The sequence below is a fragment of the Peromyscus eremicus genome, chromosome 8a, assembly GCF_949786415.1.
Source record: "Peromyscus eremicus chromosome 8a, PerEre_H2_v1, whole genome shotgun sequence".
Classification (NCBI taxonomy): domain Eukaryota; kingdom Metazoa; phylum Chordata; class Mammalia; order Rodentia; family Cricetidae; genus Peromyscus; species Peromyscus eremicus.
The window spans coordinates 72933193-72957392 of NC_081423.1; the positions used below are offsets into that span (position 1 = coordinate 72933193).

General features: G+C 45.4%; 1 protein-coding gene across 2 annotated transcripts; it reads right to left on the reverse strand.

The window, feature by feature from the left end:
- Positions 1-841: 841 nt before the first annotated feature.
- Positions 842-22808, reverse strand: Pctp (phosphatidylcholine transfer protein). 2 transcript variants are annotated; one of them, XM_059269612.1, is made up of 6 exons: positions 22614-22808; positions 8965-9082; positions 6624-6703; positions 4720-4891; positions 3576-3643; positions 842-2024 (listed from the first exon to the last, which is right to left on the reverse strand). In XM_059269612.1, the coding sequence occupies exons 1-6, from the start codon at positions 22752-22754 to the stop codon at positions 1959-1961; spliced, it is 645 nt and encodes a 214-aa protein (XP_059125595.1). In that variant the 5' UTR covers positions 22755-22808; the 3' UTR covers positions 842-1958. The 2 variants fall into 2 exon arrangements, with proteins under 2 accessions (XP_059125595.1, XP_059125596.1); XM_059269613.1 differs by lacking the exon at positions 3576-3643.
- Positions 22809-24200: the final 1392 nt, after the last annotated feature.

Sequence of the window (24200 nt, forward strand, 5' to 3'; positions counted from 1 at the left end):
ATTTACACTCACAATATAAGACAAATAGATGCCACGTTCCTAAATTTAAATACCAGTCACTTATTGATAATGACATTTTAATGATAATTTTATGAAGCATTTACTTACTTGAATAATCTTGCTCCCAGAATCAATAAGCACATGCCATAGACATAGTTTATATTGCAGGGAAACAGTATTCATTGACAAGGAGTCTGCCTTTGACTGCCTGCCTCCCTTCCTTCCTTCCTTCCTTCCTTCCTTCCTTCCTTCCTTCCTTTCTTCTTGCCTGCCTGCCTGCCTGCCTGGCTTTCTTATCTGCTTGGCATGAGCCTATTTACTGCTTTTAGTAGCAATCCTACCATAACATTTAGATAAACTGAAGAACAGAGCTGAATTTTAAACTTAACTTAAGCACCTGAACTGGTTCCTCCCAGAAGCCAAATAAGTGTGGCCTTGAATGCAAGGGAGCATTAAATTCTCTCTTCCTAAAAGACTTTAATTTAATGGGGTGTTTTGCCTGTATATGTGCATGATGTGCATGCAGTGCTCTGTGGACACCAGAAGTGGGTGTAAATCCCTGGAACTGAAGTCACAGATGGTGATGAGTTGCTCCATGTGTGCTGGGAATGTAAACCTGAACCACCGTCCTCTGAAAGAGCAGCCGGTGTTGTAAATAGGTGAGCCATCTCTCCAGCCTCAAATTTTTATTCTTTCATTTTTTTTTCTTAGTCTATGAGCTAGGTCAGATGTCAGTGAAACAAAAAAGGCCTAACTAACTCATTTTTCCCAAAAGAAAGAGGTAAGAAAGAAACGGCCCACAAGAGAAGCGTAAGTCACTGTGTTTTATTTATTTGTTTATTTATTTATTTATTTGTTTGTTTGTTTATTCATAGAACACACCTTTCCTCCCAGAGAGAACACACACTTTAAGGAACACCACTTTAACAATCCCTTTCTTCTGGCTTTGTTTGAATCCTGAGTTTCCATATCTATTCATCAAGGTTTGCACAGACCGATTAAAGCTTTTCCCTGAGATCACCGAGACTGTGTCTTGGCCACAGAATATATTTTCCTACAAAAATTCAGGATAAAACTAGGGCTCCAAGGGTCCTTGTTTTGAAGAGGTAGAATTCCAAAGAAAAAGGCAAAGGGCACAGCAGACCACTACTTCAATTTGCCTTGGTTGTAAACTCTTATTGACCCTTCAACATCTCTAAACATTCTAGAAGGAAAAGTTACCTACTGCTTAGCAAGACACAATCATAGTGCTGTGCTCCAGCTATCTTTGTTCTGGAAGCCTTGGGCTTGCAGTCAAATGCACAGAGGTTACAGGCAGCGTTTTCCCAGTGGCTTATGGGAAAGGAAAAGTCCAGATGTGGGCAATTAGGGAAATGTGGTCATCTCAACATGTGCTCAGTCAGGCCTGGGACGCTCACAGTGGTCTGATATCACAGCAGCTCGTGATCCTGCACAAGTAGGAATACTTGCGTGTTGCCTCAAATCCCAATCTATCCCAGTCAGCAAAGCATAAAGAGAACGGACATCACTGTGTCCCCAAGGTTGGAACATGGAAGGTCAACTATGGGCCAAAGGCCATCTCCAGCAGCCACTCCTGAGTCGCACAAAAGAGTATTGAAGAGAGCCTGCTTGCCAGGAAGGGTCACTCTCGTGTTTTGATGTCCTTCCTCCTCTCGCTCATCCCCCTAAAATGGTACAACAGAATGCTTTTCTTCCCTGCTGAGGGTTTCCCTAATTAAAAACAAAGAAGCAGAGGCCACCCTTTCAATAGTGGAAGAAGGCAGTGAGCCCTGAGTAGAACCGGCGTGAAAGAAGGCAGCAAATGAGCCAGGCAACAGGCAAGCACTCCAGGGATCCACATCGACCTCTGAAGATGGAGAGTGTAGCGGGAAGGCTGAGCATCGTTTGGAACACATCCAGAGATATTCCTCATGGATGCTGGGGTCCCATCCTCCTTGTTAGGTTTTCTTGGGGTGATTCTGACAAGCCTTCACCATGTCTTTCAAAAAGTTTGGAACGCCATTCTGCAAAGGGAAAGAAAAAAACATTTCTATGTATTCTTCACTCTGGCAGAAGATAAACAACGATGGCTTTAGGGGAAATAAAGAAAACTGGGGCCTCTGATTCAATTTCTACATGATGCGGTCAGAAAATGGCACAAGGCGCCGGGCGGTGGTGGTGCACGCCTTTAATCCCAGCACTCGCGAGGCAGAGCCAGGCGGATCTCTGTGAGTTCGAGGCCAGCCTGGTCTCCAAAGCGAGTTCCAGGAAAGGCGCAAAGCTACACAGAGAAACCCTGTCTTGAAAAACCAAAAAAAAAAAAAAAAGAAAAAGAAAAAAAAAGAAAAAGAAAATGGCACAAGGCAAGACCTGGACAGACAGCTGCATCATAGACAGGGCCTTCAGCTTGACTTTTGCTCATAAGAACTACAGAGCCCTTTTGGAAATATTTATTAAAAAGAAAGGAAAAGGGGGCTGGTGAGATAGCCCAGGGCCTAAAAGCACAGGCTTCTGTTGCAAAGGATCCGAGTTCACTCCCAGCATCCATGTCAACATCCATCCATGTCAGGCAGCTCACAGCCACCTGTAACTCCAGCCCCAGGGCCTCCAGCCCCTCTTCTGGACTCTGCAGGCGCCTGCACCCACATAGGCACATCCCCCCACATGTACACACATACACATAACTTCTTAAGAATAAAAAAGAAAAGAAAAAGAAAAGACAGGATCTGGGATTAGGTTTCTGGATTCCTCCTTGAAGAAGTGGAAGGGCTTGCCTTACTGAATTCGCAAACGGTGCTTGGGTTAGAAGGTGGGAGACATAGTTAGTTAGTGTCAAACACTGTGCAAGACTTTCTGTGAATGTTACCTCACTGCCTTCTACTCCACACAGTAGGCAATATTCATCCTTGGTTTTTTAAAAAAGGAAGAAAGTCAGGGCTTCCCTAACCAACACAAAACATCCAGTAGCAAAACCCAGATTCAGAATCACATCTGTTTCCCTCTGATGCCCACAGGCATTCTTACTCCCATGAGTCTCCTGAGTTCACCCCAAGGCCTGTACAAATCCTGCTGAATAGTCACAATGAGGCAGGATCCTAGGAGTGGCAGCCTCTAGTGACCTGGGTGACTCCTAGCACAGTTCCCTGGCCTTAGGGAATGATAAAAGCAAGGACCACAGAAGCAGCGGCTTCCTTTGGGCTGTCTCTAAGCAAAGTCTGTCTGTCTTAACTTTCCATAAGCAGATACCGAAAGCACCATTGTCCCTACAAGGAGCAGACTTTTGTCTGGAAGTTCCAGAGCGTGATCTCGGAGGGTCTGGGGCCACTGGCGGGGAAGGGCTGGCATTCCACGCTTAACAGATTCTTTGTCCTGTGTCACAGTCTCCATCCTGGGTGTTGGCTGCTCCAGCTCTATCCAAGTCACTCAACTCAATCTCTTCATAAAAGAGTCTCATTACCCTGGGACAATGTGTCTCTTCAACATGACAACCCACAGGCTAAGTCAACATTTGTCAAATGCACATACCCTGTCCCCCACCCCTGTCCCCCACCCCCACCTGCCTCCTGGGATCTCACCTTGGCTGCCCAGTTAATGAGCCAGGACGGAATTTGGCCACCCGGGTTATCAAAGTAGTACATGAAAACTAAATGGGGAAAAGAAAAGACAATTCAGAAGGGGTGGGGGAGGGGTGGGACTGGGCAAATGCAGTAACAAAGCCCTGCAAACCTTCTACCTTCAGATTTGGGCCCAGAGAGACAGAGGAAGGGAGCAAGTGATCCTGGGGAACTGCCCTGACCTGCCTTGTGGCTACTGACATAGAAGCATTGTTAAAAATACAGCCCGGGGAACAACTGGCTGTGACTTTTCAGATGCCTGACAAATGCTTGACACTTGGAAATCATCTCTCATTTCATTATCCAAACAGCCCCAGGAGCTGACAGCTCACCCACCTTATTGTGAGGAAATACAGAGTCAGAACAGTTCAACCACAGACCTAGCGGGCATCAGAGTGATGGATCAGATTTTCATCTCACACGGGCGATACTCGTGCCAGTATGGTGGAAGGTGGATGGCCATGCTTTCCTTCTGGGGGACTGGAACTCAAGGTTCTTGAGTCTCTGGCCTTGTGCTGAGCAGAGCTGTATCTTCTAATGAACACCTGCCAATCCACTGTCCCTCTGCAGGCCCTGTCTCTATAGCCATGGGATAAACCTGAAGTGACTCTTCTGAACCCCTAGGGTCTGCTATCAGTGTTCTGATTTCATCTGGACAATAAAGAGTACGTGAGTAAGGGGCAGGCCTGGAGAGCTGGCTCAGTTTGTAAGAGCACTTCTTGCTCTTACAGAGGATCCTGGTTCAATTCCCAGCACCCCCATGGTCAGTCACCACCACCTGCAACTTAAGTCCCAGAGGATCTGATGCCTTCTTCTGGCCTCCACAGACATCAGGCATGAAACACATGCAGGCAAAACACTCATGCACATGAAATAATAAAACAAATAAACAAACCAAAAAAGAATGCACTGGGTCAGATTGAAACACCTATGTCAAGCTCTAGCCAATCTGGTGTGTGGATTGAGACTCTCCCCGGTGCTGACCTCCAATCGACTGCTCCTAGGCCACGGTTGCCTTAAATAAGCTTTTGTACCTAACCTGCTTCCCACCTGCCCAGCCTTCAACTGGCCCTGGCTAGCTGCTGACCTGCACCCCAGGCTTTACCTCGGCTCCCCTTCTTGCCATCGCTCTCAATCGCCAGGCTCTGCTTGTACTGCGTCACTCGGATCACCCCAGACTTCTCAGGAAACTGAGGTACAGAGATGCTCTGGGCCAGGACCACGTAGATCTTCCTCCCGTCCACATCCAGGTCTCGCCGCTGGCGGATGTAGACATACTGCATAGCCAGTCAAGGTATGACATGAGCATGAGGAAAGCAGCCCACTCTGGTGGCAATGGGAAGCCACTCTGTGCCTTCTCCCTGGCATCTGCTCCCTTCTACTGAGACCTCACTTACTGCCTGTGTCCCCTGCAAAGCTGAACCTCACATCCAACCATAGTTCTCATTTGGAGAACGCTGTCACCTACCTGTGAGTGGTCCCAGGAGTTCTTGGTTATGCAAAGATCACGTTCCTTCTTCCTCCAAGAAGACACACAGAGAGCACTGTTCACTTAGCTGTAATCCTGGGGAAGCTAACCAAATGTTCTCAGACTCAGTTTCTCTATCTACAAAAAGGGAGTGCTATTGGTCCTCAGGCAGGAATGTTGGGAGCACTAGATAAATCCGGGTGCAGAAATAGCACTGGATAGAAATAGTATTGATCCTGTCTTGTCCTCATCCATAGCTGTAATCACAGACCTATACACATGAAGGTATCCATGTTACAACTAAAACCATAGGAAGACACATAGATACCTCAAGTTATAGTAGGCAGATGATTTGTTTGGGGAAACACTGGTTCACCAAGAAGAGCAAAGCTATTTCACCTCTAAAAGCATGCACAGAACATCCCCACGGTCGACAGTAAACGTCAGCGCATGTATATCCCATCTTTATTTTCTATTAATTTTAGTGTACAGAGTGATGAGTTTCATCACGGAATTTTCATCCAAACATATCATACTTTCCCACCTCTCCTGCCCTTAGGTAGGTTATTGTCAGGAAATTTGTTCACAGCAACAAGGGATCAATATGCTTAGATGTGAGGAAGAACTCCCTACAGTTCAGCCCATTGCTTTACTTTATAAACACAGAAGTGGGGAGAAAAAAAGCACCCAGTGTCAAGAAATAGCAGTCGGCCGGGCGGTGGTGGTGGTGCACACCTTTAATCCCAGCACTCGGGAGGCAGAGCCAGGTGGATCTCTGTGAGTTCGATGCTGGCCTGGTCTACAGAACAAGATCCAAGACAGGCAGCAGCAAAACTACACAGAGAAACCTTGTCTCAAAAAAAAAAAAAAAAAAAAAAGAAAGAAAGAAAGAAAGAAAGAAAAGAAAAGAGCAGTCAAGAGGACCCTGCTGGAGGAAGAAAGTTAGAAGCAAAGAGGGTGAGTCCTGGTTGCTCTCTCTTACCAATCTGATGCCTGTTATCTCACTTCCATGGACCCTACCTCCTCCTCTGTAAAATCAAGATCAAATTGTCTGGACCAAAACTCTTCATAAACTGTTCCTCCGAGGCCCCAATTCTTTTGTTTGTTTGTTTGTTTTTGTTTTTTGAGTTTCTCTGTGTAGCTTTGGAGCCTTTCCTGGAACTCACTCTGTAGCCCAGGCTGGCCTGGAACTCACAGAGATCCACCTGCCTTTGCCTCCCAAGTGCTAGGATTAAAGGTGTGCGCCACCACCACCATCCAACTCGGGGCCCCAATTCTAAGGCTCAACCATTTCTATCTTGGGACACTTTGTCTGGAAAGAATGTGATACCTTCCTGTGACCTTATGTGAGGTTACTGTCCTATGTGATCACACCCAGAAATCACACTCTGAAGTCTCTGAGAGTCACACAAACAGCTGCAGCATTAGCAGACGGTTCTGCAAGGATCCAAGACAGTGTTGTCCATGACTGCTTTGAAATAAATGGATCCCAGCGCAGGATGGCAGCTGGGGAACACAGGACACTGTGTGAGAAAGGATACATCTCTGTTGGACAAAGGGAAGGGGTATTTCACTTCCCAGTAGGCCACCATCTGTCCATCACATTCCTTTTCATAGAGTTCTGAAGGAGAACACAGAAGTTAACCGTATCGGAAGGAGTTCAGTGGTTTCAAGAAGCCTATGTAGCCTCAGTGTGTGATAAACCTCTAACTCATCAGACGTAGAAGTGTTTATTGACAGAAAAGTATATTTACTACCACTGAAACCTCGCTGCTCAAGGATGGTCTAGAGGACAAAGAACCACAGAAAACCTAAAGAAGCCCAGCGCTTGTCCACTGTGTACCAACAGCATGCTGGGATAACATGTAAGGAACTGGATGTCAAGAAATTATCAGTGGCTTTAAACAGGTAAACCACCAGATGTCAGTAGAGTACCAGGAGTTTTGCTTCTCCCCAGCCACACACACACACACACACACACACACACACACACACACACACACACCATCAAGGTTTGCTCTTCCCTACAGTTAGCCAGAGACTGAGGAAGTCACAGAGTCTGGTATGTTTAGGGTCATGGCATCTGGGAAACAAAAGGCTCATGGAGGGCTGTGTCCTTAGACAGCTACAATGCGGCTGAACCCTGAGCTGCTTGTTTCTCCACAACAGGCCACAGCTCCAGTAACTAAATTCCCTTAATGTTTGTGCTCTTGTGCAGCTCTCACAGGAGAGAGCAAAGGAATTGAAGAGCAGACATGTGCCCAGGCTGTGTGGTGGCCTCTCATCTAACCATCCAGGGAAGGATCAAGACACCCCTGTGGGAGATGCATCGGGGTACAATTAGCATTTAAAAGAAATCTAGTAGAAGCAGACTATGGGTTAGGGAGCTTTGTGGGCCCTCAGTGCCACAGAATACTGTGGACAGTCGTGAGAGGAAGGGATAAGTGAATCTGTTGCCTCTACCTGCTCAGTATTCACGCACGCACGCACGCACGCACGCACGCACGCACGCACGCACGCACACCTGTCCATCTCTGCTATAAGTAGGGAAAGTGTTTAGGGCTAGGCAAAGGAGCAAGACGTGACTCTGGCGATCAAGTGGCCAGGGCTTTAGTTTGCTCCTGTAGTAAGCTTAGGTCCAATTAGTCCCAAGGCTCTTGGGTACTCCTAAAATCCAGGAGCAGTAAGGTAAGGACTCCCGATTGTTCTAGCAAAGCTAACAGTGGCTTTTACTGTACCAGAAAGCACAGTGTGAAGAGCTGATGGTAGGTAACAGAGTAAGAGGCCCTGCGGCTACTTTTCTTTTTAAAGTCGGGTGTGTTAGCTGACATGAACAAAGAGGATTTGTAGGCTGTCTGCTTCCTCACATTGCTCCTTTCCCAGCAGAACCCACATGGGCATCTGTTGGCAAAGTCTGTATCACATGACAGCATTATGGCGGCTGGGGGGAGTGAGACAGTGCCAGCCTCCTCCTTTGGAGAGGCCAGTGTGCTGATGTCCCCTAATGAGGAAAGGTATTTGAAAACGTGAAGCGGCCCCCATACCATGACCAGTATTCACAGACTGAGCAGTTCCTCTGAGATGAATGGTGGAGAAGGAGTTCTGGGATTCTGGCTGACTTTTGTTAAGAAAATGAGACTTTCTTTCCTAGAGTTATTTGCATGATTAGAAGAGTATGAGCCTGTGTCCTCTGAAGGACACTCTCACAAAGAGCGGGAATCTGCCTGAGAAATAGGTCAATGCAGAGGAACACAGTCTAGAGCTGACGTTAAAAGGGCGGGGGGGGGGGGGCAGATAAGGCTGCTTCTTTGATAGTTGCAGAAGTCTTGACTTGCCCCTACCCCCTCTAAGATGCAGGAGGCTTTATTTCTCCAAGGTAAAACCTCTACTACGTAGACTATGTAGGCTCTGGATTCTCTTCCTGCCTTAGGTCATGAAATGTCCTCAGCTTAGCGGCTGGGGGGTGGGGGTGGCGGGGGAGCATCACCACCCCACAACATCAACTGCCAGTGGCTTCTGAACATGCTGCCTTCCCTCAGGCAGGTGTCTGGACCTCCAGTGCCCTCCAGCCCCTCAGAACCCCACTCCCTCACTTCCTCACATGTGTGTACCCTTGCTTATTTGGAGACCTTTGATTCATCTTCCAAAAGGAAGTTTGGAGACCATCTTCCCAGAAGGCTTCCATGGCAATCAAGGCACATGGGTTAACACAGCTCAGGAAGCAGGGCCAAGCAACCATGAGGACAAAGGAGAGACTGACTCTGAGACTTGGCCAGAGTAAGTACTGGAAATGCCAACATGAGTTTCAGCCTCAAGTATACGCGACTAAATCAGACAAGACTAACTGCTTAATGATTTTTTTTAAAACAAGCCATCACTCACCTTTTACATATTGGTCCCATTTTTTCCTGTAGTCCAAGTCCATGTACACATCGGCGAGTAGAGCTGGCGAACAACCTTCCAGAACACCAAACACTTTATACTCATAAAGTCCAGTTGGCTATGGAAACAGAACGAGAGGAACAATCTGTTGACACCAGAGCTAAGATTCTGTATCACATGAAAAACAGCTGGGGCTGGGGTTCAACCACATCAACCACTGACCTCCTCTGGGGTCTTGGTGACCACAGTATAGAAGGAGATAGGACCCCTGGTCTCATGTATCTTATATACAGCTGTAGGTACTGGTGGAAGGGATAGTTGTCAGCATTGGCCAGATGATTTAAGTAGGACATAAGATGAGTTATATAGTAAATAGTGTCTTTGTGGGGGACCCATATCAACAGGTAGATAGAAAAAGCCTCTATAGGGACCATTTCCCAAGATTTATCAGGATATCATGTTCTAAATGTCAGAAGGACCAGTCACTGGGAGATGAGGAAAGGCATGCTTCAAGAGAGAAGTCTGGAACAGAACTATAGGAGCTGCAGGTAGAAAAGTTGTGGAGTCAAGACACCAAAGATCCTGGAAAACCATGGGAAGAGTTTTGATTCCCATCACTCTGGAAAACTAAAGTGTCTGTGGACAGAGGCATGGCCAGATATGACTAGGGACAGATTAGAAATGACCAGATCTAACTAGATTTTAAAAGATCAGAAGTCTTGGTAGAGAACAGTGCCATAGGTGAACAGAGATGGCTTTAATACCCAGTACATTAATCCAGAAAATAGATGGTCACCAAAAACAGGGAGCTAACAGCAATGGTGGGGGTGCCAGAAACTGTTGCTGGAAGGATGACGAGAAGAAAGCAGATCACCAAGGAGAACTCTGTCAACCATCATTGGACATGGTCGGTGAGGAAGTGGCCCTCACCAACACAGAAGAAACTGGAGAAGAGGGGACCTGTGAGGCATGCAAGGGCTCTAGTTTGGTCTGGTTGATTTGCAGATACCAGGCACATATCCATGTTACATAGTCAACCAGAGCTCTGAGTGGGGTGTATAGTTTTATACAACCACTGAGTACAATGAAACCAATGAATTTTATGAAGTCATTCACAAGACAGAGTTTTTCTATTGTTTATATGGGAGAGGGGTTATATGTGGGGCTTGTTTATGCTTTTGTTTTACTTTTTATTGAGAAAGAAAACTAAAAAGGGAATCGCCATCAGCTTCAAATCATGTTGAAACAGACGATCCTGTTATTTAGAAAAAGACAATTCCTAGATTACATGTATAAGTGAGTTCCTTCCTTCTCACGTCAAGCCACATCCTTGTCTGTGAGGGCTCTAGGCTCTAGGTGGCCCCACTACACATTTCACTGGGTACAGTGGCAACTCAGAATTCCCTGAGCTTGGTCTGGCTTGGTCCCTGGTGTTAAGAGGAAAGCGGTGGATCTAAAGGACAAAGGCAATGAACTGACTGAGACAAGCAAGTGACAAGCAAATGGAGAAAACCCAGCTGTTAGATGAATCTTGGGTTCCACTGACTGCTCACCAAAGAAGCTCCTTAAACACCGTGCCAAGGACCCATGCAATGACTAAGAAAGTCTTGGGAGATCCTTCTAAAGACTGGCATCCAACTCAGCTGGCACTAACATAACAAACCATTCCCAATGGACATGAAAGAACCCTGGCAGAAACAGAAGGGGAAATTCAAAGTGATCTGCCAGCAGTACAAGCAGATGGCTTGTTACCAGGGCTCTCTAATAGGCAGAGCGGAATTGGGTGTATCTAAGACCTGTGTGCCTCAGCATGGATTGATACCCTGAGCGAAGGGCTATCCCTGGGATCTGATGAGAGGCCTCAGGAGAAACAACTTCTGCCTGCCCTGGCAGGAAGGACTATGGTGAGGGCTTCCCCATATGTACCCATTTACATCAATATAGGCACATTCCAACCAAAGGAGAGAGAATGAACAATTTGTTTGGGAAAACAGTGCGACAATTCTTTTTCTGTCCCACCAGCCAGCCCTCAAATAATGACACAGAGACGTCTTATTAATTATGAAAGCTTGGCCATCAGCTTAGGCTAATCCCATTAGCTCTTATAACTTATATGTACTCATTTCTATTCATCTAGGTTCTGTCACCTACTGCCGATCCTGCTTCCTCCGTGTCTCCTCGAGTCTCTCCTGCTCCTTGATTATCTCCTCTTATTTTCTCTCTCTGCCCAGAAGTCCCATCTATACCTTCTGCCTAGCTATTGGCCATTTGGCTCTTTATTAAACCAATCACAGCAATGTATCTTCACACGGTGTACAAACACCCCACAACAACAGAGGTCCTGTTTTCTACACATGCTCACCAAAAACAGGATACTTACATGTTAAAATAATGATCATGGAGTCTTCCATGATTTACTGTGGACATCTACAAAAATTAACACAGAACTGTTTTCTTAGACTAGGTCCCTTGCCTTCCTGAATGCAATCACATCCTTACATGACTCTGATACACATAGGTGTATCATAGAAGAGGGCCAGAAAGTCAAAGAGAAAATAGAATGACCTACAGTTTGCATGAACACGGAGGAATGAACTCTTGTGATGACTTCCTTTAGTCCCATTGTAGCAGGACTGAGAAATGCCAGCACTCCAGGGGAACAAGATCCTCGGTGACCCCTTCCTAATCTCTCAGCCCCACATTCTTTTGCTGAGCTCCATAGCCTGGCCCAAGTTCCTGAATCAAAGCACTCTCTTGTTCATGATTTCTAAATGGATATAGCAAACATACTCATTTTTATTTCATCCTTTAAAAGGTAAAGCAAATTTAAATCATTATAAAAGCAATTCATATTCACTGTAGACAGTTTAAAGATATTATAAAGAACTATTAATGAGAGATATATAACCTCATAATTTGTAAGTATCTGATAATAATATCCAATAGTATTTCTTTAAAGGGAGCAGATGTTTGTCTATGTGAGCAAATGGATATGATATGGTATCAACAGGTGGTATTTTTACCTCAAATTTAGTAGTATATTAAGACTATGGAAAGTTCACATGAAACAATTCTTCCCCAAATGCATTTCTGTTTCAGAATATTTTACAGAAATGAGTATTTCCAAAATAATCATGAAACACTCAGTTCAAAATCCCAGTTCATTTTTTCAATAGGGATATTTTCTCAGAGATGAGTATTAGAGTGTGAGCATTACCATTCAAGGGTTGTTTGCACTCTTAAATATTTATGATACTTTTACAGCAGCGTGTGCTCTCAGAAGCAGTGAAGAAGCAGCTCCCTGGGATTAGGTACCAATTTCTTACAGTTGTATTTTAGAAAAAACACAAAGCTTAGCTTTACCTGAACAGAGTTTATGTTAACCATGTATGGGGCCTTTTAAAAATTAGCTTTACAAATCATCTGTTTGGATATTTTCCCAAGCTTGCCAACATTGTAATGAATAACTCCATATATGCTTATTCATATACCTCTATCCCTCTAAAAATGGTTCAGATTCCTCTTCTATAGCAAAATATACTGGGTGTGTAATGCTCCATTTCTAAGACCATTTCCTACACTTCAAATACTGAAAAGTTATGTGGGTGGCAGTGAATTAGCCACTATCATGCATGGAATACAATTGCCAGAAGAAACAAGGTTTGGTTGATATGGTATACGCCCACTTCCTCCCTTGTTGGGAGAGCTCTCATGAGAATGTGAATGGCTAGTAACTTTTCTAGTCTCCTGTGTTGGAGAGCCTCCAAGTGATACCCTTGCCCTGCTTTGAATGGGAACATGATATTTGGATCTGCGCCATATCTTCAGGGACTGAAAAACAACAAATAAGAAACAGCAGAGTAGAAAGATCCAGTGTCACTAGTGTAATGGATCAGCTAAACTGACATCCACACCATAGATCTCTGAGTGACTAGTTATGTAAGACCAAAAAGTACCTTTATTTAGGGCATGCTCAGCCCAATTTTTTATTACTTGTTCTGAAAAGCAATCCTAAATGATCCAAATGGTCCTCACTGACATTGCAGAATTTTATTTGAAACTTGGGATGTTAGGAAACAGTGAAAAAAAAAAAAAGAGCATGTAAGCATGAAGGCCTAAGTTTGGATCCTCGACACCATGTAAAAAAAAAAAATCTGGGGAGGTAGAGACAGGAGGACCCCTAGGGCTTGCTGGCCACACAGTCTAGCCAATCAGTGAGCTTTAGAGTCAGTGTCAGACCCTGTCTCTAAAACAAGGAAGGCTGGAGAGATGGCTCAGTGTTCTTGCAGTGGACCTGAATCAATCTCCCTGCACCACATCAGGCAGCACACAACTTCTTATAACTCCAGTTCCAGGGGATCCAACATCCTCTTCTGACTTCCATGGGTATCTGTATGCACTGTAGTACATGTGAACTCATGTAGGTACACATAAATATAGATAGATAGATGATAGATAGATAGATGGATAGATAGATAGGCAGAAAATGATGATAGATAGATAGATAGATAGATAAATAGATAGATAGATAAAAAACTTCAAAATTCCAACTCTGCATCCTTAGTTCATAATACACTGACTACAAAGGACATACAAAACAACAATAACAAAAGCAAATCACTCCCCCATATGACAGAACAGACTCATGAACACCAAGACCTGAGCAGACTCTCCAAATTCCCTTTCTTTGCTTCATAAATGATTAGCTGAGCTGCCTGTCCTCGCTGATCAATTCAAAACAAAATGTTTAACCAAACTAAATGAACTTTTCTCTTTGCTTCAAGGCCCTGACCTTTGACCCACCCTAACCTGAGCCAGTATGCACTCTCTCTGGTGAACGGGCTGGGCTCAGGGTAGAGGACTCCCTGATTTCTTGTCCAATCACGCCACCCTTTCATCTCACTTCCCATGCATGCTTCTTCCTAACCCTATTTACTACGGTTTAAAAGAGAAAATTCACTTGCCTAACTTTCACAGTGCTGAAGACCTTAGGCCTAAAGAACTCTCCCCATTGAAATGTCCACCTAACTCCTTGAAAGTCTCTATTGCTCTAGGTCTGGATTGATTCTTCATTTCACAGTGCTCTAAAACAGAATGGCAGAATAGTGTTAAAACTTGTGAATATTTGAAAGACCATGGGATTGTGTATAAATTCACTAAAACACTATAGAAATTCAAAGCATTGCTAAAAATACGTTGTCAAGGAAAAAGAAAAAGGACCATGTGAGTTCTTTAAGAGTAACAGAGTCTCTCTTGACTCTTGGTGAGTGTCTGAGTTACTTTTCTATTGCTCAGAAGAGATGCCATGACCAAGGCAACTTATAAAAAAGTTTACTAAGGGCTTCCTTACAGTTTCAAGGATGACTCCATGACCATCATGGTGGGAAGCACAGCAGCAGTCAGGCAGACATGGTGCCGGAGCAGTAGCTGAGAACTTACATCCTTAGCTGAAAGTAGGAGAGAGAGAGACAGAGAGACAGAGACAGAGACAGACAGTCAGAAAGAGACAGAGACACAGAGAGAGTGCAAACTGGGAATGCAGAGGTCTTCTGAAATCTCAAAGCCTGCCCCCAGTGACACACTTGTTAAAGTAGCTTCTTTAACAAGACCATCCCTCCTAATCCTTCTCGAGCAGCTCTACCAAGTGGGGACCAAACATTCAAATATATGAGCCAATGAGAGTCATTCTCCTTTAAACCACTACAGAGAACTTATTAACTTGGGGAGCTAGAATGATGATCACTAGTTCCAATGCCATGCTGAACCCATGGCTTATGCTGAAAAAGAATCAGGAAATACAACCGAGGAGTAGAGCAAATGTAGATTTATAAGGGAAAGTGAGGAAGAACTCCAGAGAGTGGGAGCACCTCCAAGGGAGGATTACTGACTTGCTGCCCTGTTGGTGGCCCTGACCAGTGGATTTTATGACAGGAACTGGATGGAGACAGAGGTAATTTTTATTGAGACTGGTCAGTTTTGAGAACATCATAGACCAAGGCAATAGGGGTCCCTATGCTTTACGCACGTTACCTCCACCTATTTGAAGAAGTGACCCTACATTGCTTGTCCAATCAGGTGAGTGGTCGGTCACGTGAGCTAAGTAACTAATGACCCACAATGGGTCATTAGTTCTCCATCTAAGGAGAACTAATTCAAAGGGCCGCTACAGTGGGCATTAAATTGATGGTTAATGTTTAATTTTGCAGAGACACTAAGTAACTCATAAAACACTCAAAAGCTGGCAGGGATCTGGGCTCTTGGCTCTGAGAAGTGATCAGCTATAGGCTCTGTCTTGACTTTACCCCTCACCATGAGCTTCCCTTGACAATCAATCCATCAGTGGTCACTGCAACAGCCACATGGTTTGTTTGGAGAAGTTTTTTGACCCTTTAGACATGCTATGATTTTTTTCAATAATATTGGGGAATTGGTTTGTTAGTCATAGTTTAGTTTCCCAATAATTTTGTAGTCACAATCTTACTGACTCATCAGTGTGGTCCTTGAGGTAGACAGACACACGAAACTCAGAGCTATTGAATTACTTACATAAGTCTGATCATAAGTATCAGGTCAAACAGAGGGAGACAGTGAGTCTTTTGACAACAGCTCTTTCTACCCCAAGAGCATCTCATTTAGCTCCACTCTCTCTACATGTCTTATCCAGACCATGGGCTAAAGCTTAAGGTAAAGAAAGCCCATCACATAAGATTAGTCAGGGGCCACAGACCAATGCTGTGAAAGACCCCAGTGACTTTCTAGGAGTCAACTGATGACACTTGGTGTCGAAGCCTGTAACCTGTCCCTTTTGCTGCTCTTGCTTCAGAGTGCACTTCTCCCTGGAAGGCTTCCCTGTGTCCCTAAGCCCAGTAGTGCTCTGGATGGCCAAAGTATTGTTTTAGATGTTTCTGGAAAAGTCAGACTCTGACCAGAAGAAAAGCAGGACAAGAGTAAGGATAATGTTCTCAATTTTAACGGACTAGATGTGGCCAAGTTTTCCACTGTTGTCCCTAAGAGATGTCTCCTGAACTCTGTAGCTAGAAACGACAGCACAGTGGTGACAGCATGGGCTTGAAGCCATGAGCTGAGCTGAGTCTAAGCTCTCTGCCTCCTAACCTGTAAATGGGTCAAAGCAGAGTTTCCAGCTCATAGAATGAGTCTGAGGGTCACATCAGGTGATCCAGCGGAAGTCCATGAGGGGGGACGAAGATATTTGATCTCCTCTTTCCAGCTTAAGAAGTGAGGACTGAGGACCACAGATACTCCACTGACACTCACAGGTCACCCGCTCTATGACAGGCACTGAGCTTAGGGGCATTTCAGCATCTCCAGTTTGCAAATGAAGAAACAGAGGCTGCAGAGGCCCAGACACATGACTAGGAAACTGCTACTGGTGTGGCTAATTTTAAGATGTGATTTTGATTCTGGTGGCTTGTCTAAACTCCAAGCTGTCTTTTTTTTTTTTTTTTTTTTCAACCCATGCAGTTTACTTCCAGTTCCCCTGTTAAGGTCATTGGTATGCTCATTCGACCTCAGCAGAGTAATTGTCGTGTATTTACATGAGAGAAATATAAACTGTCAAAATGTTATTTACAGCCAACCTTCACTATTCATTGCCACATAGGAATAATCACCTGTGGATATCACCTGCCCACACCACATGCCCCTGACCTGACCGAGACAAAGGTATCACCCACGAGTTACCCCTCATTTGTGGAGCTCATCTGCATTTCATCACTAACTACAAGGCAGCCCGAGCGCCACTTTTTTTCAACCCCCGTCCCCATGAATGCTCTCTTTGCTGTGCACTGACTTGGCCTCTCATGGAAGAGCGCATTTCCATTCCCCCAGGAGACAAGGTGTCCTTGTATAGCTGTGGATGCTCACTAACTCCCACCATTCTATTGGACTTAGATAAATTCAGGGGGCATAAAAAGTAGGCATTTTTGCCAAAATAAAGTCAGGGTTCAAAGATGGGCTGCTATGGCTACAGTTGATTAAATCTATGTACTATTGATGTTCTAAGAAAGTGCAATGGAAAAAAATGAAAAGAAACTACCATGCGTTTAAAACCTAAGGGTTGCAGATAGCTAGCTAAAGTAATGATTGATTACTAACACTCACTGACCACTTACTGAACACCAGATAACGAATTGACTACTTAGATGGCTTATCCCATTTAGTTCACATAACAATAATATGAGGTATGAGCTATTAGCCCATTTTTCAGACAGGGAAACTGAGGCTTAAGGATGTTCAGCGGGACATCAAAAAGAGGACAAATTTATAAGCGCAAACTTCTGTTGAGCATTACCCCAAATATTGCTCTGTTTCACCTGGGTATTGGTACAGTTTTATGACCAAGGACCCAGTAAGTTCAAATACTTCTTTATGAGTCAACAACTCTTCTCTGGGTTCCACGGCCAAATACAAACTTTTCACTGTATTTGAAGCCCCCAGCAGGGGTGTGGAGAAAGTCAGGGCAGACCACAAAGCTTGGTTTATACTTGGAAACAGAAGCAGGACATCCTACTCAACCTCACCCCCTCAAATCTAAACCTTGGGATCAGCATTCTCACACCACTCCCACTCACACACTCACCCAGAGAGAGAAGAAAGGCTGTCGCCTGTCTCTGCACACTTGGGGGAGGTGAAAGAGAAGAGAAAAGTGGCCTCTGTATCTTGGGGGATAACAGGTGTCCAGCTTGTAGATAAGCTGGCCCTGCTTGCTCGTAAGCTACAGTTCAGTGAGTTCCCTGAATTTGGAAGCAGTCTGATCCAATCACACCAGGAGCCAGAAGGGTAGGAGGAGCAGGCAGATTAGACCCATCATGCTGCAGTAAAAGAAGTTTGTGGCCCGAGTTGGATTAGATCCAGCTACGGGACGGTAGAGGAAATCTGAAGCTGGCAGAGACTCCTGTCTGTGAAGGTCACCTGTGCTTCCTTCTTCAGCCCACAGTGCAGCCTGGATCAATGCAGTTTCATTTTCCTCCTCCGAGCCATCGCTGGGAAATGACGGTTGGCTCCTCATCCAGCTGAGACACAGCCAAGGTCTAGTACACACCAGTGTAGTCCCTTCTCTGAGGCCAGTATGCAGAGATAACCCACTAAGTCATCAGACAGAGCTTTTCAGTCTGACATCGGCCTAAACCAAAGTTGTGACCTCTGTGTGCCAGACTCAGTCTATAGGCCATGTTGTTGACTATTGCCATGGTAATGCAGTCCAAAGCTGCTGTGAGACATGACTATAGATCCCTGGGAAAGATCTCCTAAGAGTCTATGGCTCTTCTTCTTAGAGAATCTATGAGAACAGCTCAGAGGACCACACTTATTTGCAGGGGCTCACTATCCCAGCCATCAGGGACAGCCAGTCTTCTGACAGACATTGATTTTGTCTTCAGTGGTCACTTCCTTTGTTTTCACCTGTTTATAGCATTCCTTGTCTCCCAAAGACTCTTCTGCCTCTGACGGTACCTCTCAGTATCAGAAAGCCCACAAGTGCCATGGCAGGCTGTCCCTAGACATCAGTGGTTCTAAAAGAACAGTCTTTGGACCAGCGGCCTCAGCAACAGGTAAACATGTCGTGCTGAAGAACACACAGGACTTGATCAGCACTGAGGTTCTAGGCCTATGTAGCCATGGCCAGATTTTTTTAAATAGGTGCTGGGGATTTGAACTCAGTTCTCTTGCTTTCCCCAGAAGTCCCCTTTCCTGCTGAGCCTTCTCCCTACTCTCTCCCTCCCTTCCCCCTGCTTGATTTTCTTCATAGTATTTTATACCCCTCAACATCTCTTTATCATCTAGGGGGTTTATTCTCATTAGCGAATCCAGCTCATGCTCAGGAGGCTTATTCAGGGAAACAGCGATCATCTCCTTCACTCCCCACTGCCAGCAAAGGCAGCAGCACGTGACTCTCATGAATGACAGAATGAATGAGAATGGAGCAGAGCTGAGGTCTGAACTCAGGACTGCCTGCCTCCAAATTCCATGCTCTTCTCATGATGCTACAGGGCAGCCTTCACCTGATTTTGGTCGGCCTTCAGAAAGAGGATGTGTTCTGGCCTCCCAGCAAGCTGCATATTTGATGATTTTATCCAAGCAGACTAGCTCATGCCAGTTACTACTCACAAGTTTTTTTCTGACTCAGTTTCTCATTTCTACCTGTGTGGTAAGAGAGGAAGCCCATGCCTGCCTGGCTTCCAGATTTGTTTGAAGGAGTAGATGAGACATACGTGTGATGGTATTTTGCACATTGCACATTGTATGCTGCTAAGTTATTACCACTACAACATGGGTAGAAAAAAGAAACAAGGAGATTAGAACAGAGAAAGTTGAAGCAAGAGATGACAGTGTTGGAGAGAATGATCCTGAAGAAACTCTCCACGTGAAACATATTGTGACTGAATAAATAAATGGGAAAACCAAACGTATATAAAAATGTTTCTTGTCCAAAGTTCCCATCTAGGAAGGTACTGTGGTGCGTGCCCATAAATGCCAGTACTCAGGAGGCTGACACAGAAAGATTTCTGGGAGTTCTAGGATAGCCTGGGCTACATATTGAATAACAGGCCAGTTACAGCTACATGATGAAACTCTGTCCCAAATTAGATAAATACAATTACATGAGGAAAAGTTCCCATTGTCCAACAACAGGATTCAGAATCATTTGCATCTACTCTACAAGATGGCACAAATCTACTTTTTAATTTAAAATATAATTTATTACATTGAAGAATGTCCCAAAGCCTCTGCATTTATTTTCATCGTTCCAAAACATAGTAAACCTTTCACAGGCACATTTAGATGTGACCGACATTTTGCTTCTCTCCATCCTCATTTCAATAAAGGATGCTCAGTGAGGAACCATGAGGAGCCACCAGATTACCACCTCAGGTGAACCGCCTCTGATGTTGAGGATGGTACGCCAAGCAGTCAGACATCAACGACCACCTTGAGGCCATCAACAACATGCCAAACATGATTCTTAAAGGCCATCAATGCAAGCAACCTACACAGCATCTTCCTAACCAAGCCACTGGAACCTTCAGGGAAGTGACACTATCTTAGAGTCACAGCACTTCACTTGGATCTCATAGAGCATCAATAAATACTGACTGAATACATAACCACTCTTTGGTTTCTTTTTCAGTATGTTAATGATGAGGCAGTACGTCTTTCCAGGACAACCCATTCCACATTTCAGGTGCTCTACCAAATGGTGATGTAGGAGATAGAATAGAGAAGGGGTCTGTGGACAGAAGGACTGAGTGTTACTCTTGAAGCACTTCTTAATTCTATGCCTTGCATGGATCATGTACCTTCCTAGAACCTCAATTTCTTTATCTTGATAAACAGAAGATGGCCTGAATGTGTGAGCATGGGGAGACACTGCTGGGAAAAAGATGAGCTGGGACCTCATCATCCCCACCAGGTTGCATGTGCCTTCTGCTCAGAGAGGCAGAGGATTTAAGAAAGAAGTGTGGAACCAGACGACTAGGTTCAGATGCCGGTTCTAATCTTGACTAACTAACTTGTTTCCTGGACACACTCCTTTCCACGTGGGTAAAAGGGTGATGATCAACAGTGTCTATCCTAAGGCTAAAATTAGAAATAAGCAAGTCAATATCCGGTGCCCGGATTATAAGAAAACATACAGCAACTGTTAACTATTAACAATGACTGGTAGCAATTCTGTGACTAAGGGTGACATTGTAGCAACTGTTTGCTATTACAATGACTAGTAGCAATTCTATGACTAAGGGTGATATTGTAGCAACTGTTTGCTATTACAATGACTGGCAATAATTCTGTGACTAAGGGTGACATCTAAAGGATAATGATAAGATCACAACCTTTCTTTCAGGTGCTGAACATGTGGGATACAGGACAATGAAAAAATGGAAGCCAAGAAACCAGCTAAAAAGATGAAGCAATATGAGGTGAGAGGTGCTGAGAACCCAACCTGAACAAGGAGAGAAAGGGGAGGGAAAGGCATCTGATACCTGATACAGGACTTGGCAAGTGTGTATCACCTTGATATGTGGCTGCCAGGGAAGGTGTAAGGATCGGGGAGGCAACAGAAGAATTTTGTCTGAAAGCATCCACTTTCACACAGAGAGTTGTTCAAGTCTCACTAGGATGACGATTTTGTCTCTTGTTCACCTTGTAACCAATGGTCCTGCTATACAACAGGCCAAGTTTGGTGAGTACACAACTGCCATCCTTAGCAAAACATGAATACAGTAGGGAACACACACGGATGGATGCATGCGAGCACAATTAGGAAAGAGGCAAAACGGCAGCTCGAAGTTCTTTTCGTGCACCTTCATTTAAGGGACGCGGAAACAAAGCCATCACCAGACTGATAATTATCATCAGCAAATTCCTGGCCCTGACACGGCAGAGGCATCCAGTAAAATTTCCTCTTGCTGACCTCATGAAGTATTATTCCAGGCCCTGGAGGACTATGCAACTGCATGGATCCAGGCTGTCCTGTGACCTCAAGAAGGAAGTAGAGACGACCTAGCTGACAGGAATCTACCTTTGCAGACTAGATGTTTCCTCGTCTACCTTCACTTATTTCGGTCTAATCCGATTTATACCACAAACTTCTTTTACCAGGTTGTGAGCCCTCCAACCACACCCTTGCCATGAACTTCCCTGGGTCTCGGTGAGGTGACTTCATCCCTCCTGGTCTGTTTCCTTCACTGTGACACTCCTGGCTTGTGCCAGGGAACTTCGGCTGCCTACAGTAAAGCCATGATGACAAGCCTCCAGTTTCTCCACCTGGGGGGGCTACTTGGTTCCAAAGGCTCCCAGTAAGATGCTCAACAACCAACTCCACTCCTCCCGAAGTTTCCATTGCGTGATGCCTGAAGCTTCACAAGCAAGTTCTTAAATACAACTTAAAATTAGAATCCAAAGAAGACAGTCACTAAAATGGTGAGCCTACTGCTGTCACCTCTTGGCCACTCTGGCCACTCAGTCCCTGAGTCCTGTCTCTTTCCCTCTGGGCTCAGAACATGGTCCCTCCCCCACTCCACACAGCACTGGCACCCATATGGCAGAAGGAAACCCATGTCCTCCGCAGGTCTAGGCATGGTCTAGGAATCAGCTGACCAGTGTTTTAACTCTATCGTTTATTCCTAACAAACTACTTCCTGAGTTGGGCTAAACCCCCAAATTACTCATTTCCTATTGTCTATCAACTGATTGCTGCCAAATGTCTCTCCCTTGTGAATGTAGATAGTCACAGGCACCCAAAAGCCCATAGCCACACCACTCCTGTTCAGTATCCGAACCCTGTATTGGACATATTATACCTTCTTCTAGTGAAAGTCCAGACCCTAGACAGGATACCTTTGGCACGCTGCCAGGTCTCCAATCATGGGCCATTAAATACAACTTCCTGCTCCCAGGCCGTTTGGGTTTCTTTTTTGCAAACGCTACAAAGTAAAACATAAAATATAACAATCCACAAATCCAGCAACAAGAATGACCTGAGGCTGAGCTCGGATAATGGCCCAACCACACAGGGCAAAGTTAACTCAGAGGAGCCTGGTCACTCCAGCAGAGCAGCCAGCCCTGTGGGGAGTCCTGACCCGGGTACTCTGGGGGCCCTGATCTTCACAAGCGGGCGGGTCAGCCGCTACCTGGTCCAGCAGCCGGTAGATGGTGATGCCCGAGGCCTCCACCAGCAGTTGCCAGTCGGCCCCGGCCAGCTCCGGCTGCTGGAGCTCCGCACAGGCCTCCCGGAACTGCTCGTCGGAGAAGCAGCCCGCGGCCCCTGCCATCTTTCCGCAGCCGGGATACAGCGCCCCGAGCGCAGATCACCCACTGGCCCTTAGAGAGCTGGGGGCAGTGTCACAAGGTGGCCCCAACCTGATTGGCAGGAAAAAGAGAAGGCGGGACTTGGCCGAGGAGGCCGGCGTGGGGGCGGGGAGCGGAGGCTGGGGGGTGGAGCGGAGGCTGGAGGGGGTGTGTCCAGGCCCCAAAGCGGGCGAGGCTAAGCAAAGGATGAGAAGAATGGAAAAGAAAAAATTTAAAAAAAAAAAAAAAAAAAAAAAAAAAAAAAAGCTAGAGCTTAGCTGGGGAAAGAAGAAAGGGCTGAAGAAGCAGACTTCTTTGGGTGGGGGAACACATCCCATAATCACCTCCGTAACCTTCAAACGTGTGTGGGGTGGGCTGCTACCTACCTGTCTAAAGATAGAAGGTGAAAGGACGCTAGCCCACTAGAACACATGGCTCTGGCAGGCCTTGCCCTTCTCTCCCATTTCCCTCGGCCTAAAAACTGTTAGATTACATTATAAAGCTAGCCACCGAAGTGTTCCTATATTTGGCCACTTCCTCCTCCTGAGGCTAACTACCAAAGTCCAGCAGCAATCAGAAGCCCCCTTTGGCTCACCTAATTAACATGCCCATTTAAAATTAACACCTCCCTGGGCGGTGGTGGCGCATGCCTTTAATCCCAGCACTCGGGAGGCAGAGCCAGGCGGATCTCTGTGAGTTCGAGGCCAGCCTGGGCTACCAAGTGAGTTCCAGGAGAGGCACAAAGCTATACAGAGAAACCCTGTCTCGAAAAACCAAAAAATAAAAAATAAAAAAATAAAAATAAAAATAAAATTAACACCTCATCCTAACACGGGGTTTCCCCCTTTACCTTTATAAACTGCCATTTGCCTATGTGCCACATCTGTCTCCTCTCTCTCCAGAGACAGTCCTTTGCCTCTCTGGGACAAATACCTCTACCCCCTTTCCCTTATCTCCTTCCCCTTCTCCCTAGTCCTTTATCTCCTCTACCACTGCATCCTAGCCCATTCTAACACAGACTCCCCTTTTCCTCCTCTTAAAAAAAAAAAAATCACACCTGCAAGGTCATTTGCTGCTGTTTTCTGCCTGAGTCAGAAAGCAGCCACTTTAACTTGTCTTTCCCACTTAATAAAGGAAAACAGATGCTTGTGTGTAGTTTGTGACGAATCCGGGATCTGGGAGGGAACCCCCCAGGTACAGGAGTCCTCTTCAAGAAGGTCTATTTGGAAGACTTGGGGGGGGGGGGGAGGAGCCGAACATAAACACTTGAAAAATCTCAGAGGTCAGATGCTCGGACCTCAATAAAGTTGTTCATCTTTCTGTTATGCATTTTGAAACACTGTTTCAGGAATCAATCCCTTGGCTTCATCAGACAGCCAAGGGAGTTAAGCACATGGCACACACACACACACACACACACACACACACAC

Coding starts and splice junctions, on each gene's coding strand:
- Pctp (XM_059269612.1), bottom strand. CDS start 22,754: ATGGCAGGGGCCGCGGGCTGCTTCTCCGACGAGCAGTTCCGGGAGGCC. Junction 6,704..8,964: donor ATGGGACCAATATGTAAAAG/GTGAGTGATGGC, acceptor GTTCTCCTTCAG/AACTCTATGAAAAGGAATGT. Junction 3,644..4,719: donor TGGCAAGAAGGGGAGCCGAG/GTAAAGCCTGGG, acceptor TTCCCCATTTAG/TTTTCATGTACTACTTTGAT.